Source organism: Larus michahellis, chromosome 1, assembly GCF_964199755.1.
Source record: "Larus michahellis chromosome 1, bLarMic1.1, whole genome shotgun sequence".
NCBI classification, from domain to species: Eukaryota; Metazoa; Chordata; class Aves; order Charadriiformes; family Laridae; genus Larus; species Larus michahellis.
The window spans coordinates 91,310,502-91,332,281 of NC_133896.1; the positions used below are offsets into that span (position 1 = coordinate 91,310,502).

General features: G+C 46.8%; 2 protein-coding genes across 12 annotated transcripts in view; one reads left to right on the top strand and one right to left on the bottom strand.

The window, feature by feature from the left end:
- The window catches only part of ZYX (zyxin), a 30,153-nt gene extending 24,573 nt beyond the window's left edge, over positions 1–5,580 (top strand). For 5 of the 9 annotated variants that reach the window (XM_074591796.1, XM_074591806.1, XM_074591786.1 and 2 more), the window contains exons 3-10: positions 330–523; positions 1,574–1,666; positions 1,958–2,464; positions 2,792–2,933; positions 3,018–3,187; positions 3,346–3,524; positions 3,799–3,919; positions 4,343–5,580. In XM_074591796.1, the coding sequence (XP_074447897.1) occupies positions 330–523; positions 1,574–1,666; positions 1,958–2,464; positions 2,792–2,933; positions 3,018–3,187; positions 3,346–3,524; positions 3,799–3,919; positions 4,343–4,453 (1,517 nt within the window). In that variant the 3' untranslated portion in view covers positions 4,454–5,580. The remainder of the gene's footprint in view (positions 1–329; positions 524–1,573; positions 1,667–1,957; positions 2,465–2,791; positions 2,934–3,017; positions 3,188–3,345; positions 3,525–3,798; positions 3,920–4,342) is intronic. The other 4 variants (XM_074591844.1, XM_074591834.1, XM_074591816.1 and 1 more) reach the window with 1 other exon arrangement.
- A 3,718-nt stretch (positions 5,581–9,298) lies between these two features.
- The window catches only part of EPHA1 (EPH receptor A1), a 38,012-nt gene continuing 25,530 nt past the window's right edge, over positions 9,299–21,780 (bottom strand). For 2 of the 3 annotated variants that reach the window (XM_074591928.1, XM_074591939.1), the window contains 14 exons: positions 20,954–21,109; positions 19,705–20,037; positions 18,324–18,448; positions 18,061–18,220; positions 15,426–15,522; positions 15,160–15,215; positions 14,765–14,887; positions 14,476–14,661; positions 13,972–14,033; positions 13,376–13,585; positions 12,570–12,719; positions 11,673–11,866; positions 11,219–11,374; positions 9,299–10,336 (listed from right to left, as the gene is read on the bottom strand). In XM_074591928.1, coding sequence (XP_074448029.1) covers positions 10,258–10,336; positions 11,219–11,374; positions 11,673–11,866; positions 12,570–12,719; positions 13,376–13,585; positions 13,972–14,033; positions 14,476–14,661; positions 14,765–14,887; positions 15,160–15,215; positions 15,426–15,522; positions 18,061–18,220; positions 18,324–18,448; positions 19,705–20,037; positions 20,954–21,109 — 2,087 coding nt within the window. In that variant the 3' untranslated portion in view covers positions 9,299–10,257. Of the gene's footprint in view, positions 10,337–10,811; positions 11,100–11,218; positions 11,375–11,672; positions 11,867–12,569; positions 12,720–13,375; positions 13,586–13,971; positions 14,034–14,475; positions 14,662–14,764; positions 14,888–15,159; positions 15,216–15,425; positions 15,523–18,060; positions 18,221–18,323; positions 18,449–19,704; positions 20,038–20,953; positions 21,110–21,780 lie in introns of all 3 variants that reach the window. The other variant, XR_012587634.1, reaches the window with a different exon arrangement.

The following is a 21,780-nucleotide window of genomic DNA, read 5'->3' on the forward strand; positions in this document are numbered from 1 at the left end:
CCAGTTACTGGCAAGAGAAGCATATGCTGGGGACCAAAGAATGAGAGGAAGAGTGGGAAAGGGCATAGTAAGTCACGTTTCCCAATTATACAAGAACTGTCCCCAGTGACTAATTGCAGTAGCTACTGAGGAAAGCTTACATGATGGCAAATAGCTTTGGACAAGGTAAAAGCCGGCCTGTGGAGTTTATTTGTCCTTGATGGGTGCTTGAGTTCCCTGGGTACTAAGGAACTACTTGCTGTAATACCTTCAAGACTCCTTCAGGAGTTTGTACTGGCTAAAAGTAAGAAATGATCCAAACTTGCTTTTATTCTCGTTCTTCCCCATAGAGCTGCCACCGCCACCTCCTCCCCCACCTGGAGAGGAGGCAAGTTTCTCCTCAAACTGTGCTTTTCCACCACCCCCACCACCCTTTGAAGAGCCTTTTCCACCAGCCCCAGAAGAAGTTTTTCCTTCTCCTCCTCCTCCCCCTCCTCCACCGATGTTTGATGAAGGGCCTGTGAACAAGGTACCTGCCCCACAGGTGAGTGAGGTCAAGGGAAGTAGAGTTTCTTGTGATGCTCTTGTGAGCTGGGATGGTTTCTCACCAGTCTCTGAACTCAGCAGCAGGAAGCCCTGAGATCTGGGAAAGCAGAAAATGCTACCACCCGATGGACCAGCGTAGGTTAGGGTCAACTTGGCTGGGCTGCATCTCTGCAGATGAAGGACCTGGGGTTCCTGGTGGACAGTGAGTTGAATGTGAGCCAGCAATGCACCCTTGTGGCAATAAAGGCCGACCACATGCTGGGCTGCATTCATGAGAGTGTGGTCAGCAGGACAAGAACAGTGATTGTTCCCCTCTCTTCGGTGCTAGTGAGGCTGCATCTTGGAGGACTCTTTCCAGTTGGACTGGAACTCCCCAGTATATTAACCCCAGAGGCATACTGAACTAGATGCGATCCAGCAAAGGCTCATAGCGATCATTGGGGGTTGGAGCATGTGATGCGAGAGCTGGGTTTGTTCAGCCTGCAGAAGAGGAGGCCAAGGCAGGGACCTAACTGCAGTCTGCAATGCCTAAAGCAGGGCTGGAGAGAAAACAGATTCTTCTTACTGGGGCACAAGAAGAGAACAAGAGACAATGGTCACGAGTTGCAGCAAGGGAAATTCCTGTTGGACAGAAGAAAAACCTGTTCCCCTGCAAGGGTGGCTCAACACTGGCATAGGTGCCTAGAGAGTCTGGGAAATCTGCGTCCTTGGGGATGTTCAGAAAGCACCTGGACAAGACGCTGAGCAACCTGGTCTAGCTTGGGAGTTGGCCCTGCGGTGAGCAGGGTGTTGGACTAGAGACCTCCAGATATCTTTTCCTGCCTAAATCTGTCTGAGCTTCTTTGGGCTGTGCATTTTCCCACAGTTTGTAGACCTTGGAGACTGTGTCCTGTTCATCCTCACCAACTTGCTGTCTACTCAAAGCAAGGAGCAGATCTGTACCACAGTCCAAAGTATCAAAATCTGCTATTGTAAGGGGATACACCCAGTTCTCTGGCTGTTCCTGTAACATGCTCTGCTCCCTCTTTCCTCATGGATGGTGGTATAGGTACGTGGCAAGATGAGCAGCATTGATCTTGAGATTGACTCACTGTCCGTAATGTTGGATGACATGGAGAAGAATGACCCCTTCAAATCACGGGTGAGCTCTCCAGAATGTTGCAGGTGGAAGGAGAGATGACTGGTTTGCTGAGCGGAGGTAGTGAGAAGGGTGCTACTGAAGATTAAAAAGTCTGGATAAACCATAGCACGAAAGTGTACGTGAAGGACCAGAAAGCATAGATCTTGAAACTTATCAGGACTGCTTATAACAGTGTGGGAACTCTTAGCATTGTGGGTTTGGGATAGCTGCTGACTTACTGCTATAGATAGCATATTTCCTCTTCCACCTTGCTGATAACTGCCTGTTTCTCTTTGCTGCTTCCCTTTACAGATACCTCCAGCATCCACAGGTTCTCTGGAGAAACCATCAGCCCCAAAAGCCCATGCGGAAATACCATCTGCACCCAGAGATACTCCTCATTCCTTTCCTTCCAAGTTCACTCCAAAGCCAAGCGGAAGCTTACCTTTCAAGCCCCATGGAGTGGATCTGACCCCCTCTCCAACCCCATGGGCAGCTCCACAGCAACGCAAGGAGCCTCCAGCACCAGTCCCTCCACCCCCCTCTCTCCCTCCTGCTCAACCTACCCCTAAATTCACCCCACCCCCTGTTGCAGGCTCTCCTAAGTCTGGGTCCAAATCAGGTGCCAATGTTCCCATGGCTCCCTCAAACTCTACAAGATATCCTACCTCCCTTCAGACTCAGTTCACAGCCCCTTCACCTTCAGGTCCCTCCTCTCGGCCACAGCCTCCCAATTTCACCTATGCCCAGCAGAGGGAAAGACCCCAAGTGCAGGAGAAGCCACGTCCCACAGAACAACCTGCTGCTGCAAAAGACACGGTAAGGGATAGAGCTGCAGGACCAGTGTCTTTGGACAGGCACAGCATCACTGGGAGTAAAGTTGGAGGATGAGGAGGGAGGGTCTGTCCCAGGCTAGGGGAAGCTGTTATCCATCTGAAAGAGAGAGATAATTAGAGACAGTGGTGGACAGGAATAGGACTTCATGTAAAGGTGGAGAGAAGCAAGCACAGTGGATGGCAGATGTTTCCCTAGGGAGAGGCAGAGACGAGAAGTAAAGATGAGAGCAGTAGGTTTATTAGGGACAGGGTGGGAATGAGTATGTCTGTCTGTGTGTCCTTTGGGATTGAATGTTTCCTCTTCCTGCAGCATAGAACCACAGGTTCCAGTGCAGATCCACCTAGGGGAAACTCCTGTCTGACCATGAAGGAGGTGGAAGAGCTGGAGATGTTGACCCAGAAACTCATGAAGGATATGGAGCATCCACCCCCGGCAGAGGCTGCTACTTCTGGTGTGTTCCCTCAGTGGACAGCAGTAGGACTAAGACTGTGGTGGGTTTTCATCTCTCCTAATCTCTTTCTCCTTCCGTTGACAGAGCTGTGTGGCTTCTGCCGGAAGCCCCTGTCACGAACCCAGCCAGCTGTGAGGGCCCTGGACTGCCTCTTCCATGTGGAATGCTTCACCTGCTTCAAATGTGAGAAGCAGCTGCAGGGGCAGCAATTCTACAATGTGGATGAGAAGCCCTTCTGTGAGGACTGCTATGCTGTGAGTCACTGGGGTGAAAGCTGGTAGAGAGAGCTGAGCTTGCTGTGGTTGCTCTCCCTTGCGTTCCCTTCCTCCTTCCATCTTGCCTGTCTGTGGTGTAGCCTCCAAGGGGTGGGGGGCTTGTGTTAATGTGTCTTACTTGTTTCCTTTGGGCTCAGGGGACCTTGGAAAAGTGCAGTGTCTGCAAACAGACCATCACAGACCGGATGCTGAAGGCCACTGGTAACTCATACCATCCCCAGTGTTTCACCTGCGTGGTGTGCCATACTCCTCTTGAGGGGACCTCTTTTATTGTGGACCAGGCCAACCAGCCTCACTGTGTGGATGACTACCACAGGTACGGGGAGAGCGTGTGCATGTGGTGTCTAAAAGAAGGCAGGTTTCCTCGCACCTGTTTAATTTTGGGGGTTGGGTTGCCCATGTGATCTGTTGGACATGAAGTTAAAAATGAGCCAGCAATGTATCCTGTAGCAATTGAGGTCATCTTCCCACCTAAACTTCTTTGTGATTTATTATTCCTCTGCTGCTAATACTATTGTATGGCAGGGAGAAACTTGCATTGAATGTCATCGCGGTGGTCATGGTCTCCTCCATGTTTTTGTGTGTGGCAGGAAGTATGCTCCACGCTGCTCAGTTTGTAGCGAGCCGATCATGCCAGAGCCTGGAAAGGATGAGACAGTGCGTGTGGTGGCATTGGAGAAAAATTTCCACATGAAATGTTACAAGTGTGAGGTAAGCCTGGTGGCCCCACTGCTCCTATCTCTCCCATGCCCATCACTGGCAACGGGGCACCTTTGTTGTCTATCCTGACCAAACACTAAGGTGGTTTCGAATTGATCTGGAGCACTTTTGAAGCTGGTTCAGAAAAAGATTAGACGTTCACAGACCACAGGTCCATGAACAAGGACTATGCAGGGTTGTAGTCCCTAACGTCCCTAGTACAGCAGCTGCGTATACCTGGGGAACGTGCTGGCATGACAGAAGGGGCTTGCTCTTCCCTCAAAATAGCATCTTCCATTAAGCACCGTTAGAGACAGAGCAGTGGGCTGTGAACCATTATCCTGATCCAGTGGGGCATTTCTTAGATCCTTGAATGCGTTTTACCCTGCTGTTGGCTGTCATTGAGCTCCCTCCCTTTTTTCTTTCCTGGTTTAGGACTGTGGGAAGCCCTTGTCCATTGAAGCAGATGAGAATGGGTGCTTTCCACTGGATGGGCATGTGCTGTGTATCAAATGTCACACCGTTCGTGCCAAAACGGCACGCTGAGGAGCTTGGAGTGGGCGTACCCTCGAGATCCCTGCACTCAATACTCTTCCCCTCCCCGCCATTGTCCCATCCCTCTGCCTGACAAGGCACATTGCTACCAATGGAGACTATGCCAGAGCAGTTCTTTGCTCATGTAGGATTCACCGCTCCTAGACTTCACTCTGCACACCCACCAAGAACGAACCTCTTCTCCTGTCCACCGCTTCCTGGCCACAGTGTGTTCCAGGCTGGGGGCTATGATGAAGGTGAGTGCGCAGATGAAGGTGAGTGCGCAATCTCCGTTCTCTCCAAGACTCTGGAGGAGGAAGACCAGACTTCCACCGCTGCCTGGTGGAAGTAGCAAGAACAACCTTGTGGCAGGTGCTGGGAAGGGCTGAGCATTTTTCTGTTCCACGGAGCCAAGAATGATGATTTGACCTTAGAAGGTGGAAGCCTCCATCTTGGCACCACTTCTGTCTTCAATTTTATTTTTTTTTCTTGTGCCACCTCATTATCAGGATGTCTTCCCCCGCCCCCTCCCTCACTTCTGGGTTAGAGTGTGGAGGCAGAACATATTGGGAATCCCTGTTATCGTCGCTGGAAAAAGCGAACCTACTATAGCTTTTCTGTCTCCAATGGATATTAATGGCTGTCTTGTTGCTTTTTTTTTTTTTTTTTTTTTTCCCCCTTAGCCAGATTAAGCTGGCAATGTTTGAAATCCTACTCTGTTCCCGAGTTTGGAAACTTTTTTTTTTAAAAAAAATCTTTTTCCCTCCCCCAAATTAATTGTTTCCCAGTGTGGTTTCTGGACAGCCAGGCTGGGCAGCAGAGTAGCAAAGCAGTCCAAAGAATGCATTGTTTACAAATAAAAACCGTCGTAAGAACGGGCAGCGCATGGCGAGGAGGCATCTCAGAGCGTGGATGAAGATTCAGCAGACTGAGGAATGTCTCCCTGTGTTCCCATAGGGATTCTTTCGCTGCTGTCAGTGAAAGCTGCAGTGTAATTGTGATGTACTGTCTGGCTCTAAGTGTTACTGCACTGAGCCCCGCTTCCTGGACTAGAAACTCTCAAACTGAACAAACCTTTTTGAATAACTACACTGTCCAACCACTGTCTGCATTCAATAAAATGTGGGGTTTTTTTTCCATTAACGTGTGTCTGCTGCATTTGTTCAACTACCCACGAGACTTGCTGTCGTCAGCAGCAGAGAATGTATGTGTAGTTGCTATTCCCCCTCGCCTCCAGAGACGATGAGTCTGAAAACGGCCTTTCCACCCCTTGTTCTCCTTTTCAGACTGTTCGGTTTCCTACTTTTCTGTGCCTGAAGAGTAGCCCTCATTTGAAGCAGTGGAAGGCTGCATTTCAGTACGGCGAGATGGCAGTCTGCTTGATGGTGTCACTGGGGGGCAAGTTATTACAGTCTGCTTGCGTCAGGCTGGAATAAAGCGGCCAATTTACTTGCTGTGCCTTAACTGTTGCTACTCAGAACGTGGTTGTACTTGATGTTTATGGTTTTAAGCATGGTATCGTCTTGGTCACTGCAGGTGAAACTCCTATTTGTGGTAAGCATCGATGCTTCTACACTTCAAAGACATGAAACCTATTCTTGTTCTCTTGCCAGTGCTGACTCCTTTGACTCTAATGACTCTTTGCAAATTGATCCAGTAAATGCTTTGAGGTTTCCTGTGGGATGAGCAAAGGATAAACAAATTGTACATTTGCTTTCCTTTTCTTATCTGGGTTCTTGCTGGTTGGTAGGCATTGTTTTGAGTGGTTGTTTCTAGGTTATGTGATTAAAAGCTCATGCCCACAAACACCAAGGAGCACAGAGAAGACAAACAATGACGGGGGAGAGAAGCACTCTGACCCAGCTCCTCCCAGAGGTACCAGAGGACCATAGCCCTGGTGTCTGGGTATGAAACCTGCCCAACAGGGTCAATGGGAAGGGCTTTCTGGATCACCTTGCAGATGAAGGGGAGGTTAGTCCCTCTGGGGGGGCGTGGGGTGCAGGGGAAGAGCAGTGGGGGACTGTACAGCACTTGCTATGGGATGTGTAGGGGCAGGAAAAGGGAGTGATCAAGGAGCGGAAGCAGCATGGGGAAACTGGGGGGGAAAGGGAACAGTAGGGGCTGGCTGCACATACACAGTACGCTTGTCTGGCTGTGCCCGGTGTGTCAGCAGTGCAGTCCTGTCTTCTTACTAAACTTTATTTATTTATTTATTTATTTATTTATTTTGTTCTGTGGAGGTCTAAGTGCCAGGAACTGGAAGCAGCTGAGAGCAGGCATATCGTGTGGGGGCGTGTGCCCGTCCGTAGTCACTATCCAAAATCCAAGTCAGAGTAGCTCGTGAGTGAGTAGGGCAAGAGACTTGAGAGCCATGAGTTGGCATGGCTGGGCGTCTGGCAGGATGATGGAGAGACCAGTCTTGAGAGTCAGCTCCCAGGAGGTCCAAACCAGCTACTCCTGGGTCTGGAAGTCGGCTACTGGTAAGCCTGGAGCAGCTACCAGAGAAGAGTTTATGTCCGTGTGTGAGGTGACTGGGAGACCAGGCAATCCTGGGGCCGGCTGGTGGGTAGAGCCAACATCTACAGCCCAACATCTACAGCTAATTACTGGAGGGCTCGTGTGTGTGTGTTTGTGTAAGTGCATGCACACAAGGGGTCGGAGTGCCTACCACTGGAATGGGGCTGCAGGCCTCAAGGACCCATATCCCGGCGCCAGCAACTGAGGACACCAGTTTAGGCTCCAGATGGTCAACCCAGCTACTGGATAGCTGATCTCGGACCCCAGAGGGATCCATAGTACAACAGGCTCATCCCGATGAGCCGGAGAAAGAAATAGGATCAGGCTGTTTGTGCTGTGCTTGCATGACTGCTGTGTTTTCTGCCTCGGGCCAGTCAGGTACAGTGTGTGTGCATATATATACATGCACATATTTTATATATATATATATGTATATTTTATGTGCCTGAGTGCTTATTGGGAGTACATGCTTAGGCTTGCTACTGGCTGTACCTGGGGACATGGAACTGAGCAGCCTCTTCTCTATCAGGCCAGCTCAGTCAGCAGCTCCTCACAGTTGAAGGTGGAAGGGACCTCCCTGCTCAGAGCAGGGCCAACCACAGCAGGGTGCTCAGGAATATGTGCCCTGACAGTTTTTTAGTACCTCCAAGGATGAGAACTCCACAACCTCCCTAGGTAACCTGTTGCAGTGCTTAACAACTCTCACAGCAAGTTTTTTCTTACCTTCAAATGGAATGTATTGTATTTTGATGTGTTCCCACTGCTGCTTCTCCTTTCGCTGGATACCACTGAGGAGAGTCTGGCTCCCTCTTCTTCATTCCCTCCCATCAGGTATTTATACACAATAATAAGAGCCACATAAACCTTCTCATCTTGAGGCTCAACAGTCCCAGCTCTCTCAGCCTTTCCTCCTATGTCAGATGCCCTGATCCTTTCAAAATCACAGCGACCTTTCCTTGGACTTGTCTGTAAGTCTGTGCCCGTCTTTGTACTGGGCAGCCCAAAACTGGACACAATGCTCCAGAAGTCTGACCAATGCTGAATGAAGGGGAAGAATCGCCTCCCTCCAGCCACTGGTGATGCATTTGCTACTGCAGCTCAGATGCTGTTGGCCTTCTTTGCTACAACGGCACGTTACTGGTTCAAGCGCAATTTGCTGTTCACTACAACCTATAAGTCCTCTCCTGCAAAGCTGCTTTCCAGCCCGTCAGCACCCAGCGTGCACTAAGGCTGTTCCTCACCAGTTGCAGGTCTCTGCATTTCCCTTTGTTCAACTTCAGGAGTCTCCTCTCTTCCCACTTCACCCGTCTGTTAAGGTCCCTCTGAATGGCAGCACAACTATCCGATGTAGCAACCACTCCCAATTTTCTATCTGCAAGGTTAGGATAAAGTTTACATGTGCACGATGCAAACTCACAATCTTGTGCCAGTCTCATCAGGACTTATCTTCTAGCCTGGATATCTGCCACGTAGCAACTTTATTATCTATACTTCATGTTAAAGACACCTATTACTAATACTGAACTTATTGATAGACTAACAAGACCCATAGGAAGAACTTGTCTCTGTATCCCTTACTATAGTTGCAGTGACTTTGAGTAGCTGAGATACGTGTATACTACAGTCCCTTGTGTATACTCTGCTGCTTCTCACGTTGAACGGAAGCCAGCCTTCTTGCTTTAGGTTGCAGGTCTTTAGATCTCTGCTTCTTAACTCACCATTTATGATTAAGCAAGACCTTCCCTGGAGCAGGAGGGTTAATTTGTAGCCTTAAGAATTTGGAGCATTATACAATTATGGAAACACTGATAGCTATCTACAGCAAGTAACTGATCCCTGAAGGACTAGCACTCACCTTCTTCACCAACCTACACTTAGCTCCAGCGCTGAAAAATACATCTTGAGGTGACTGCTCTTCCCAGGTGTGAGAAAAACTTAGGAACACCAGAGTGAGATTTTTTTTTTTCCCCCTGGACAGTCTATTCTGCAGCAGAAGGAAGTAGTGCTCACATGCATTTCATCAAACTACAGCAGTAGCTTCTAACACTTCTCATAGTTTAGGGGTAAACACAGGAGCTGTAAAAAGACAGACTCGGATAATGGATGGATACAGCTGTAACTGGGCTTACAGAAAAACGTCTGAGGTGTCCAGCTCCATATGTATCCTTTAATCCTAATGCAACTGCATTTCCGCATTAAATCTGCAGTTAAATGGACAAAGACCATTGGCTGAAACAACTAAACATGGACGTAAGGACCCTGCTGGAACTTATAAAATATATGCTAAAATAAGGGTCCCAATCATATTTGAAATAAGCCAAAGAACTCCAACACAGCCTGCTCTGCCACAGGTTTATTTACAAAATATTATTTACAGTCTACAATTGTCTTGAGCTGTGATAAATAATAACATTTCCTCCACAGAGAAGGAATAAGACAGACCACCTACACATTTTTCTGTTAAAAATACCCTATCCAGCCAAACAAAACTATTCTCTCTTTTAAAAAGGGGCAGAGAAAAATGGGTATATCTAAAGGGTTTTCTGTCCATGGCACAAGTTTTAAGCAGGTCGGAGAGATGTAAATCTCCCCGCTGAAGTGTGCTTGTGCAAAACAGCAACGTGCTGAGGTTATGCCATCACACAAGTTACAGCAGGGTGTGCTGCTACTCCCAACTTCTCCTCCAAAGAAGTACACCACGAGTTGGTGTTTAAGGCAAGAATAGCTGAATTAAAAAAAATATATCCCTTACCAGCAGCCCTGTGAAAGACTGAATAGTTTGTTCCCGTTGTAAAATTAGGAAGACAGAAGGCTGCTGAGTGAGAAGGGATGAATGCCAAGGAGCGAACGGGCCCAGTCTCTACAGGTCTGTGTCCTTGTGCATGTTCCCTCAATGTCCCAGTCTACCTGAACCCTCATCTCCAATCTTAAAACATTATCCACCACCTCCAACTCGCTTTGTACGTATCCTTGTGTTTCCATGCGATGTACTGAGGGTCTGAAACACCAGTATGTGGACTAGAGGGATTACTTAGTGCTGCACAGAATGGACTGCAGAAGACAGGGCTAAGAACAGTTTCTAAGACCAGTGCTCTGAAACGTACTGATGGCTGCTGTAGAGCTAAAGCAAGGGGAAACAGAAATGAGAGCAGGTGGTGTTGCCTCATGAGCCTTTTCAGTTCAGGTTGTTTCACTTTGCTTGTCCCAGTCACTCATTTGGAAGCAATTGCCATAGGAATGATTCCAAGTGATATCTGGTAAGAATGGGCATTTAGCAAGATTAAGAGAGCAACGGCTGATCACTCCTTAAAGCCTTGGATGCTACACAGGATCCTCTTCTGGTGGCCCGGAAGTGACACTCCCATCTGTTTCAAGTCCCTGAAGGAAATGGGAAAAGAAAGGAAAAAATGAATTGCTGTTCGTGTTCCTTGGGGACTGGGATGTGGGAAAGGGCAGAAATAGTTACCAAGCATCAGTTCAGAAAGCTTCCTTTCCCTCAGTGCCTCCTACTATGCCTACCTTTTCTCTAGAGGGAAGAAACTTCTAGATGTCCCTGCCCTTCCCTGGATACCTCTGCCCACCCAGTCAATCGGCTGCTCTGACCTCGTGACTGGGCCTGTGCTCCCATTAAATCAGGACTGTGTCTATATCAGCTTGTGATATGGGACATGTCTCAAGCCTTCAGCAGCTCTGTCCCTGCACTGTGCCTGCTCCTTTGTTTTATGTAACTGCCCTGTTTGGAGCTGGCCATACATCCCCGACCCTACAACAGCACACAGCTGTGTTGGTAAAGCATCTGACCTGAGTCCTTCTAAGGAGCCCAGAAGGACTTTGGTCTATGACAGAACAGTACCTGGCTGATGGCGGGGGAGAATAACACTAGCCCATCTGCAGTTCAAGGCAAGAAAATGACCTTATGAAGTCCTACAAGGGTGGGGCGATGGTTCAGGTTTAGAGAACTGTCTGCCGTGTATTGCCTCCCCTTGCTGTTTGTGTCTGATGTGAGTTCAGAGCGGCTCAGACCCCTGAAGAGCTTGAAGCACGGAGAGTCAGCGAATTAGTATCACAGTTTGGGCTGATCCCAGTTCTTCTGGGCTGATTCTTCCCTTTTAGGGCAAGAAGCCTGTTCACTTCCATTTATCTATATAGAGAAGGATGGAGAGAAGCCTTCCAAGCACGCCTGTTCGGATAGCACGGGGACAGACATAGCTATTTGTAGCATAGCCTGGGGTGCCTTGTGGGACCTTAGCCTGCCCTTACTCAGCAGTGAGCTCCAGAATAGACTCCATGGTGTCCAGGCCGGCAGTGCGAAAGTTGGAGATGTAGCGCTTCATGCGAATGGATTCCAGCCACTCAGGGATGGATCGATAGGGGATCCCATCAGAGCCACTGCAGCTGGGGAGCCGGAGCGTTACCCTAAAGGCAGATAAAACCCTCATTAGCCAGGCAACTACCTTAAATGGCCAGCACTATAAGACAGTAGCTAAAGGGCAAGCACCCTCTGCCAGGGCTAGGCCAACTTATCTGCTCTCTGCACAGTGAGGTCAGACTGCCCAGGTCAATGGCTATGCCCTCTGTCACCATGAGAGAGAGATGACTACAGTCTTCTTCCTCTTGCCAGCCTGCATTGCTAGCACTACCTCTCCTCCTGCTGGAGACAGGGAGGTGAAAATCTCCCGGTTAACCTCCCCTCCTCCAGTGATAGCCTGCTTACCTGGGATCAAAGTCTGCAACAGGCCGGAGGAGCTGGGGACTTGAGATGAAATGTTGCAGCTGAGCCCGGATTTCCTGAAAATGAGGCCTCCTCGTCCGATCGTGTGACCAGCAGCTCTTCATGAGCTCATAGAGGATAGACGGGCAGTCCACAGGTGGGGGGAGCCGGCACCCATCCTCTAAGCTTTTCATCACCTGCACAGAGGACAGAGAGAAATCTGGTCAAGAGCAGAGAGTGTGAAAGAGGAGCCAGAGACCTCTGTGGGGCTCAGAGCAGGCAGTTCACCATTTTGCACAGCGTGCAGTCAGGGAGGGGTTGACACAGATTACATGTGTATGAAGTAGGGTTTGAGCAACACAGCAAAGGATCAGGACACCTAAGGGATGTCAAAAAGTGAAGTGGCATATGCAAGTACTTTCAATCCTTCGCTATCTCAGCTCCCATTTGCCATTCAGGGCATGTGTTCATGAGAAGTGAAGACGAAATGATCCTGGCACAGGCCCGGTGAGAAAAGGGGAACCAGACTATGTGGAATAATTTCAATAGCATGTGCTAGGCTCACAGATGTGCTGAACCTAGAATGAGACTAGACATAATAGTCCAGAGCCAGAGGAAGGAGAGAAAGAAACCAATAGAGAACATCTCCAGGACCAAAGGCCATGGCTGATTTAACCAGTCCTCAGTTTGGCTTATTGTTGTTGACACCTGAACATGGTTCAGAGGCCCAAACGCTTATTGGCCTTGGCTTGGTTGCACTGATTTTTAGCAGGGAGGGAGACATAGGAGTTATGTGTTCAAAAGAATGTCAAGACTGCAGGCTGAGGGAAATCTACAAAAGTTGGGCCTACATGCTGTGTTTATTTTTTTAAATCAGCACTTGAGCTCAGTGTCTGTTACCTCTTGATTGGACATGTCCCCATATGGCTTGTCACCAAATGACAGCACCTCCCACATGACAATTCCAAAGCTCCAGACATCACTGGCTGAGGTGAAAATCCGATGAGCAATGGCCTCTGGGGCTGTCCATCGGATGGGAATCTTACCACCCTGTGAAAGAGCAGAGACAGTGTATCCAGCATGTATCACTGGGTTATATTTCTCCAGTGCTTTCATGCAAGAAGCTTACAAAGTGGTTCAAAGACTGGGCCCGCTTTAACCACCCCTGGGGAAATTTCTCAAAAGCACAGAAACATTCTTGGAAAGTGGATGAGTTTAAGCCCTCTGTTCAGTTGAAAGCTAGGCGAAACCACTGTTGTGGGAGTAAAAGCCTGACACCAGTCACAGCCCTAGTTTGAATGACACCAGACATTAGAATCACTGGAACTTTCATTAAACAGGACCTTTAGATGTCTCTAGTCCAAATCCCTGATCACAGCAGGGCTATCTTCAAAGCTAGATTTAGATAATTGAGCCCAAAAGATCAGACCTCTTGTTTTGCTTTTCATTTTGAAACCACCATCCCTCTCAGTCTCTTAGCCAATAAAATCAACATGCAGTCCAGACAGAAAAGTACCACCTTCTGAATCATCCACACTATGACTTGCAGTTCTACTATGGGTTTTCCTCAGAGATTTTCTATCCGTATCTTCCCCCAGTCTGGTGCTTCCTATTGTGAAGAAATTCTGCCACTCTTATCTGGCAGAATCCCAATCCCCCTGAGACTACAGTTCATTTACAGGACCGAGAGATTGCTTCTGCATTACCTTGGTTTCGTAGGTTCCCTCTGCATCATTCTCTAATATTCGTGAGAGACCAAAGTCAGACACCTTGCACTGAAGACTGCGCGTTACCAGGATGTTGCGAGCGGCCAGATCCCGGTGCACATAGTTATGTTCTGAAAGGTAGGTCATGCCAGAGGCTATTCCCTCCAGCATGCTCACAAGCTGCACAGGGCTAAATTTTTCCTCATTCTCCTGCAAGAAGAAGTGAGAGAAGATCCTGGTCAACTAACATCAATCTGCTCGGTTTCTAGTTACTGGCCTTATCAACTTGCAGAAGTGGGCACTGGTGAACAAGCAAAAAGGCAATGCTGCAGCCCAAAGGACCCAGCAGGTTCTCACTAAGGGACTGGTGGTGATCTCCAGAGTCATCATTAGGCATCTGCACTTCAACTACCAAAGACAGCACTCTGGGCACTGAGCAAACTGGATGGCATCAAGCTTCAGCTGCTGGAAATGTTAGTGAGCAGAATGTAAGTGGATGTCCGGATCTTATTTCTAGTCTTCTCTTAGGGTCCTAAATCCAGGTCAAGTGCAAGTTCCAGCAGTACAGAAGCCTATTACAGATCAGAGTCTCTCACCCGGAGGAAGGTATCCAGCGCTCCATTCTCCATATACTCAGTGATGATCATCATTGGCCTCCCTTGAGGAAGACAAGAAGGTGTCAGCCTTTTTGCAATTCTCCTACCCTTGCCTTCTCTCCACACTTCCCCAACACAGGGAACCATATTCAACCCCAACCAACATCCCTATTCCACTGGCACAGCTGGCTGACCCTTTTCCTTAGACCTCCCCCAACAATTTTGTATTCCTCCTTGTGTCACACATCTAACCTTACAGCATCCGTTACACCATCCCAACTTCTCATCCACTCACCAACCCAAGAAGACCTCTCCTAGCACTGCCTCATGACTCTGTTGGAAATCCACACCTGTCCTCCCTTTCTCATTCTCTGCCATAAGGGTAACATGACAATGCCTGTCTTCTCCCAGCACAGCCTCTCTGACAGCCTCCTCTCTAAGAAACACCCAAGAAATGTGCCAATTTCTGCTCTCATTCCAGGACTCCCTCCCACACAGTCTTACTTTTAGTGACAACTCCTTCCAGACGCACAATGTTCGGGTGATTGAATTGCCCCATAATTGTTGCTTCGCGCAAAAAGTTCCACCACTGTGAGTCTGAATATGTCGACTTCAGGGTCTTGATGGCAACCACGATACGTTCTTTCCCTGGCAGCCGCAGGGACCCACGATAGACCTCCCCAAACTCCCCTGAGGACAACCAGAGGCAAAAGGTCACAGATTAACTCACAAATAGGCAGCAAAATAACAGTATGGGAGAACTGAAAGATGGGGAGAACAACAAGTAACTCACCCTCTCCAATCACATTCTCCATAGTGACGCAAGAGACATCTAGTTCCTTAGTGAATTCCAGCACTCCTCTGCTGGGGTCATCGTAAGGTTGCAGGTCTACATAGGGCTTCAACCAGACCTTCTCTATGGTAAAGGGAAACAAAAGAGCAAATTAACCTGTCGAGTCTTTGACAAGCGTTATAGGGCAAAGCTACAGAATCACAGGTGAATCCATAGGATTCTAACAATGGCAGTAAACAAATCCACCAAACATACATTGAAGACTAGAGCTGTTATGGGAAGAGGCAAATTACATCAGAAAATCTGTACCAGTGTCTGGTTTTAAACTACTGTTTCTTTTCATTCCTTCCAACCCATTCCAGGCTACTCCCTGGTTCTACTCATTTGAAGCTCACCTCGATCAAAGCCTGAAGTATTGTAATCTGGCCGTGCTTGTCTCCGACGAGCCTGCCTGGAACATAAGAAGCAGTCATGAAAATAAAATGGTCTGCAGATAGCAAAGAGGAAAGCAAGACTTCCAGGGTGTCTGCCCTAGTTGATCAGAGACAGAGTTCAAGACAGTGCAGAGCAAATTGGAACCAGACACTGCACCTACTTGGTAGAGTACTGCTAGCAAGAAAATGTGATGATTCATTTACATTTAACAAAAATCAACACTTACTTTTGCCGAAAGATGAAAAGTCCCAGAAGCAGCCCAATAAATAGTAGTAATCCGAAGATAATAGAGACTATGACTCCACCAGACAAAGCTCCTGTGTCTGCAGAAACAAAGAGAAAGGCCATATCATTTAAAAGACCAAGAACTATTTGTCTGCAATGTAGCAACCAGCTTCTAACAGCAAATGGCATTAGGTAAGCTATGGCCATTTGTCTTCCAGGCAGCAGAGCCACCAGATATGAGTCCTATTATACTGTTATTCATGTCCACAGAGAACTTTCTGGTGGGTGTCTGGTCGACTCTTATCTACAGTCTTGGTCTTCCAGTTGAGTAATTTACCCCTATGCCTGATTTCCCACATAAATTCCATGACACTTTCAAAAATGAAGAACAGCTGTTCTTTCCCTCCCGCTCCTCTTTCAGATCAGACCCTTCTCCCTGCTCAGTAGCTGGTTTAGACTATGGCACAGCAAAGACATGATTTTCCCCAGCAGTCTAACTTTAGCCTCCTCTTGTTTATTAAATCAATTTCCCCCTCCCCTTTCATCAATATCCAGGGTTGGTCCGTTGCCTAATTATCTTGACAGAAGCCACTGTCTGCTTAGGACTTTTGAAACAAGCAGGTACTGACTTGCAAACTTGCAGGCTAACATCATATTCCTGCTTTCTCAAAACCAAGCATCAGGTGGTTCCATTTTGTGATCAGACAGCATTCAGATAGTCTTCATATAACACAGGTTGCCTTCTTCCATTTAGATTCTTAAGCTAAAGCCATCCATTTCCATACAGCATATTTGAATTCATCAGAGGAAATGCTAAATAACCTCTGTTGGTGAACTATGTGTTTTTAAACCTTAACTCCCACAGCTTAAAAAACTATTTCAAAAAATTAAAAATACATTACTGAAAAGTATTCATATCCATATCTAATGAGAATCTACATTTTTTCATATTTTCCCTTAAAGAGAATCAGGAAAACATCCAAAAGAAAGAAAATTCCTAAAGAAATTGATTCATTAAATGAACAGATTTTAAAGCAAGGAACAGCTTGTGTGACACAGACAACTGTGTCTGGAACTGTTTCCTAACATCCAGTCCAATGGTCAGCATTTGTAAAGCCTAATTAACACTTGTTATCCTTGCTCAATTTCATGCTGACTCACCCCACTAAAATTATTAAAAATCAGTTAAGCGGAAATCAAGAGGCAGAGCTAATGTTCTTTTTTGTTCAAATCAAAAAGTCAAGATTTGGAAGGTGAAATAACATATTTTATTAATAAAATGGACAAGCTGTTAGGTACATAGCATTTCTGCAGGAAATTAAGGGATCTAAATTCTCAAATTCGTATTTTTTAAAAAAATGCCTCTCCCTGCAGAGCTTGTTCCACTAAAATCCCTAGACCATTACAGCTAAATGATGCCTACTGTTATCAAAGGACTCCCACCAAATGAAACCTTCCTGGCACTTCTTTTTAATCCCGTTCATATTCAAAATACCTTTGTCTTTGCATGATAAGGTGATGAACTTTTATTTTAAAAAAATCTTGATGAAACTATTTTCTAACATGTCCTTCTATAACCAAAACCATTTAAGGTACATGTTAACTTACATATTTTCCACAGAACCTTTGTGGTACGCTATTTTATTGGTTAAAGATCACTTACGTCATCATCATTTGGCATTGTGACTTCATGAAAATTTTACCAAAAGCTTCTGGTGCCAAAAAAAGCCCAATCTTTAAATTATATTCCAATCGTGGTATCACAGCTTTTACACAGTTAACTATTTAGTTACATTAAGGTATGCCTTTGCTTTCTTCCACGTCCTTATTTCATTATAATAAAACTAGCCTTTCAAAGGCACCATTTCAACGGATGTATTTCTAAAATTATCCATAAGGTCAATAGGAGGATCTGTGAATGTGTGGAATGAAGAGAGCAAACTCAGTCTTTGGGTTTTTGATAAAGGAGAAGCCTCTGGGTAACCCAGGGAAACGGGAGGTTGGATGTGAGGCCTGTATGAGACATTCTTTGTTCCTTGTGACCTCAACAGCTTAGCCTTCTACACTTTGTGCTTTGGCAGAGAACATTTTTCAGTGGCACATACCATCTTTTTGGGCAGAGTTACATTCAGGGGCTGGACTACAGACATGATAATGTATGTAATATATGTCGTACATGTAATACATGGAAATGATAAAGCTGGAAAAAACAGTGGTGAGGTCCTTGTAAGGTCTCCTTTTCACTAGTAACTTTCACACAAAAGGAGGCATATGGTAATCATTTTGCTAACATTCAAACTTAGAAACGTTAGCCAGAATCAAAATGTCTTTCAGGAGAACTAGATGAAGAGCTGGTAAGTGATTTGCCAGTACCACACACAAACATGAGAGTGATCAGTTCTGACCGGGAAAGTACAAGTGGATTTTAGATGACACCAAGGAAACAAGGCAAGTGTCTCATTATTCTACATTTTTACGAAGCAATAAGCTTGGCCCTGGTGACAAGGAACTCAGGAGTGTGGTATCTGTGCCTCACAGCTAACAGAACACAAAAAGAGATCCGTGTATTATGTGAATATACAATCTGATGGAGAAGTGAGTTTCTCCCAGATGAGATACCAGTGGTTGTCCTTTACCTGGTGGAAGGGTGCGGAATTCCTGCTCCGGGGAGTAGGGCCCAGGCCCGAGGGGTGTGATGGATCTCACACGAAGCAAGTAGGCTGTGTCTGGCTGCAGGTCTGTCAGAGTGACATTTGGCTCAAGAAGGTGCTTCACTGTGTAACGTGCCTCCTCCCCCTACAGAAGTCAAACAGGGTCAAGTAACAAATACGCGTTGGACAAAGAGGACACTTCCACCCCTTTGGGTGAAAGGGGGAAGAAAAAATAAGGCAGCCCTCACCTTCTCAAAGAACATGACCTCATACTCCACTGAGGTCCGGCTGCGCTGCCGTGGGGCAAGCCAAGAAACAGAAAGACTACTGTCATCTCTTTGTGTCAGGATAAACTGCGATACTGTCACCGGAGCTGCAGGGGAGAGAGCAGAGAATATCAGGAAGAAACACAAACATAATGCAGACTAGGCATTCTCTCCACCAGAATCTCGTCTTTTCTTTTCTGGTCATACCAACTGGAACTGACTCTCATCGCCACTGCCACTCCCCTGCATTCCTTTTCTGTGGTGAAAGGGAATGATGGTCTCTGGCCGTAATTAATTGCTTTCTGTGAATAGTATGCTTCTACCCCAACAGTGGAAGCATAACTTTGTTTGGCCCTCAAAACAAAATCAGTGTTCCAAGAAACTACATTTAATCCAGCACTGCACTGAAAGTGTTCGATTTGAAATAAAAATGTTAGGATTTTATGCTCTTACAGCAGCAGTAACTCAACTATCCTACATGATTTATGAATGCAGGCCCATTTCATAAGGGTACTGTGAAATTCAGTGCTCAAAATCTCTCAGCTGACTGCAAATGCATGCTGTTCATGAATAAGAAGATAATTCTCAACAGTCTGCAAGGACTGAAGAGTCAAGCCTGGTTGTCTCCTTGTCCTTCAGCAGCAGCAGGAAGTGATGAGGCAAGCCAAAAGTAGCTCAGAGTTTTCTAGCTCAGAGTTGTGCTTCCCCCGCATAGCGTTGGGAAGAAAAGTCGTATTTTGTCACTAAATGAGAACTCGGGGAAAGTACCAAGGGCTGTTGAGCACTGCGACGTCACTTTTCTATAACCACGTTTCACAGCACTCTGGAAAGCATTCACAGGACAGCCAAACTAGCCAGCTTGAAGCTGAACTACAGACATGTGTCAAGAACTTGCATGTTTTTAACATCCTCGTTTCTCCATGCTTTCAAAGCTTTTTTTTTTTTCTTTTTTTCTTTTTTTTCCCCAGTTACAGCACAGTTTCTGTTGTGTTTGGTCGGATTTTTTGCAATATCCGAGTAATGGAAAATATTTCATGCCACAGTCCCTGTTCTTCCTGTCACACGGGTAACAATACTTAAGCTGGACTACATTAGTGTGTGATAAGCAGGGCTTTATCCTCCTCACATCTGTTAAGTCCTTGGTGGATTCACAGCTCTTGATGGGTAATGATTACTGCTGCTTTGACTTGCAAGGAATATGACTGATGGACTTTACGTGTCAGAGGCAGAGGTACCTTACAGTCCTTATCATACCATACCAACACATGTGGCAGACAGAAGGAGAAGATGGAGAAAGCTTAAACATTCAGAGATTCCTCTTCCTTTCCCTGATGAGCAAGAACTTCTCTCTGCTTCTGCTAACCTGCATGTCCAACTGCGACCCAGACAGCTGGAGCAGTTCTCTGTGGAGCAGGTCCCATTCCTGAGACACCATTATGGGCTTCCACAGCAAATGTGTAGTTGGTGTAAGCTTCTAGGCCGTCCACATCCACAGCAGGTTTAGTGAGACCAGAAGCACTGGGGGAGAATACCACACCAGCCTCACATGGCTCACACGACAGGAAATGGCAGCGCTGACAGAAGACTGTGTAAGTCAGGTCCTTTCGCCCACCGTTGTCACTGGGTGGCTGCCACCACAGACTCAGCTGCGTGCCAATAAGGGAGAAGCTGACATTGCGGGGAGCTGAGGGGGGACCTACAAGAAGCATGAAAGAAAGTATTAGATCCAGCTGTTAATACCCAAAGTACTGTGGCAGTTTCCCATCTGCTGATGCATTTCTAACGGAGCCTTCTGTCCCACCAGCCTCTCCCTCTCTGATCTCTCATCCCCATTTCCCAACATTTTGCTTCCTCCCATCTCCTTGTTCATAGAATCACAGAATTATCTGAGTTCAAAGGGACCTTTAAAGATCAACCCCACTGCCATGAGCAGGAACGTCTTTCACTAGATCAGATTGCCCAAATCCCCTTCCAACCTGACCTTGAACACTTACAAACACAGGGCAGCCACAACTTCTCTAGGCAATCTCTTCCAGTGTCTCACCACCTTAAGCGTAAGAAATTTCTTCCATATATCCCATCTAAATCTACTCTCAGTTTAAAACCACTGACCCTTGTCCTGTCACTACAGGCCCTTGTAAACAGTATTTCTCCATCTTTCTTACATGCCCCCTTTAAGTATTGAAAGGCTGCAATAAGATCTTCCCAAAGCCTCCTCTTCCCCAGGCTGAACAGCCCCAGCTCTCTCAGCCTTTCTTCATTAGGAGAGGTGTTCTAGCCCTCTGATCATTTTTGTGGCCCTCTTCTGGACTCGCTTTAACAGGTCCATATCTCTCTTGTACTGGGGACCCCAGAGCTGGATGCAGTACTCCAGGTGGGGTCTCATGAGAGCAGAATACAGGGAGAGAATCACATCCCTTGACCTGCTGGCCATGCTTCTTTTTATGCAGCCAAGGATACAATTGGCTGTCTGGGCTGCAAGCGTGCATGGCCAGCTCATGTCTAATTTTTCGTCCACCAGAACCCCTAAGTTCTTCTTTGTAGGGCTCTTCTCAATAAGTTCATCCCCCGCTATGTAAAAATATTGTTATTTCTTTCTATCCATGACTCACGGGTGCAAGCAATGTTCTGGCCCTCCGAAGGCGCTCGGTAGAAGCCTGCATTGCAGGGACAAGACGTAGCCCCTGATTCATCGGACAAGCTGTTCGGCGGGCACTTCAGGCAGTGTTTAGTCTCCAGGGAGTGACGGTAGAATCCTCGCTGGCACGCTGTGAAGAGACAAATAAGTCAACATAAGATCAATAATAAACCAAGATCAACAAGAAAGCACCTGCCAGTTTTGTTCAGCTTCTTGAACACTCCTTTATCTGCTTGCTTTTCTTCCACTTTCTTAGCTTACTGAAATACTTAGGTTGGAAGGGACCCTTGGAGGTCAGTCAGACCAATCATCTTCTCACAGTAGATAGAGAAGAGATGCAGACTCAAGGCAGGACTGATGTTATGAAAGGACTTGTAGACTAAAGAAGGGGGATCTCATTCCTCACAGATGCTGTACGAAAAAGCAGAATCTGGTCAATCTCAGACACTTCTTTCAACATAAACTCAGACTGGTAGCCACCTTGCCCTCCAAGCTTTCCACACCATAAATAAGAGCTGTAAACATTGGCTCCAAGTCCTTGTACTCCTCAGAGTCCTCTGCTTGCTGACTTCATATGGGACAGACAGTGGGCTTTTTAGCAGAAGCAGCTTTTCTGATTTCAAGTGTTGTACCAGAGCATCACCTAGCAGGGCCCTGGGGAATATGTAGATAACTATCAGTTCACCTAACAGCATTGAGTGTAACTGGCAAAGGACCCAACAGACTGCAAGAGAACAGGTGCCACATGCTTTCTATTTCCAGTTCTACAAAAATAAGCAGCCACATCTTTCTCTAAGTATA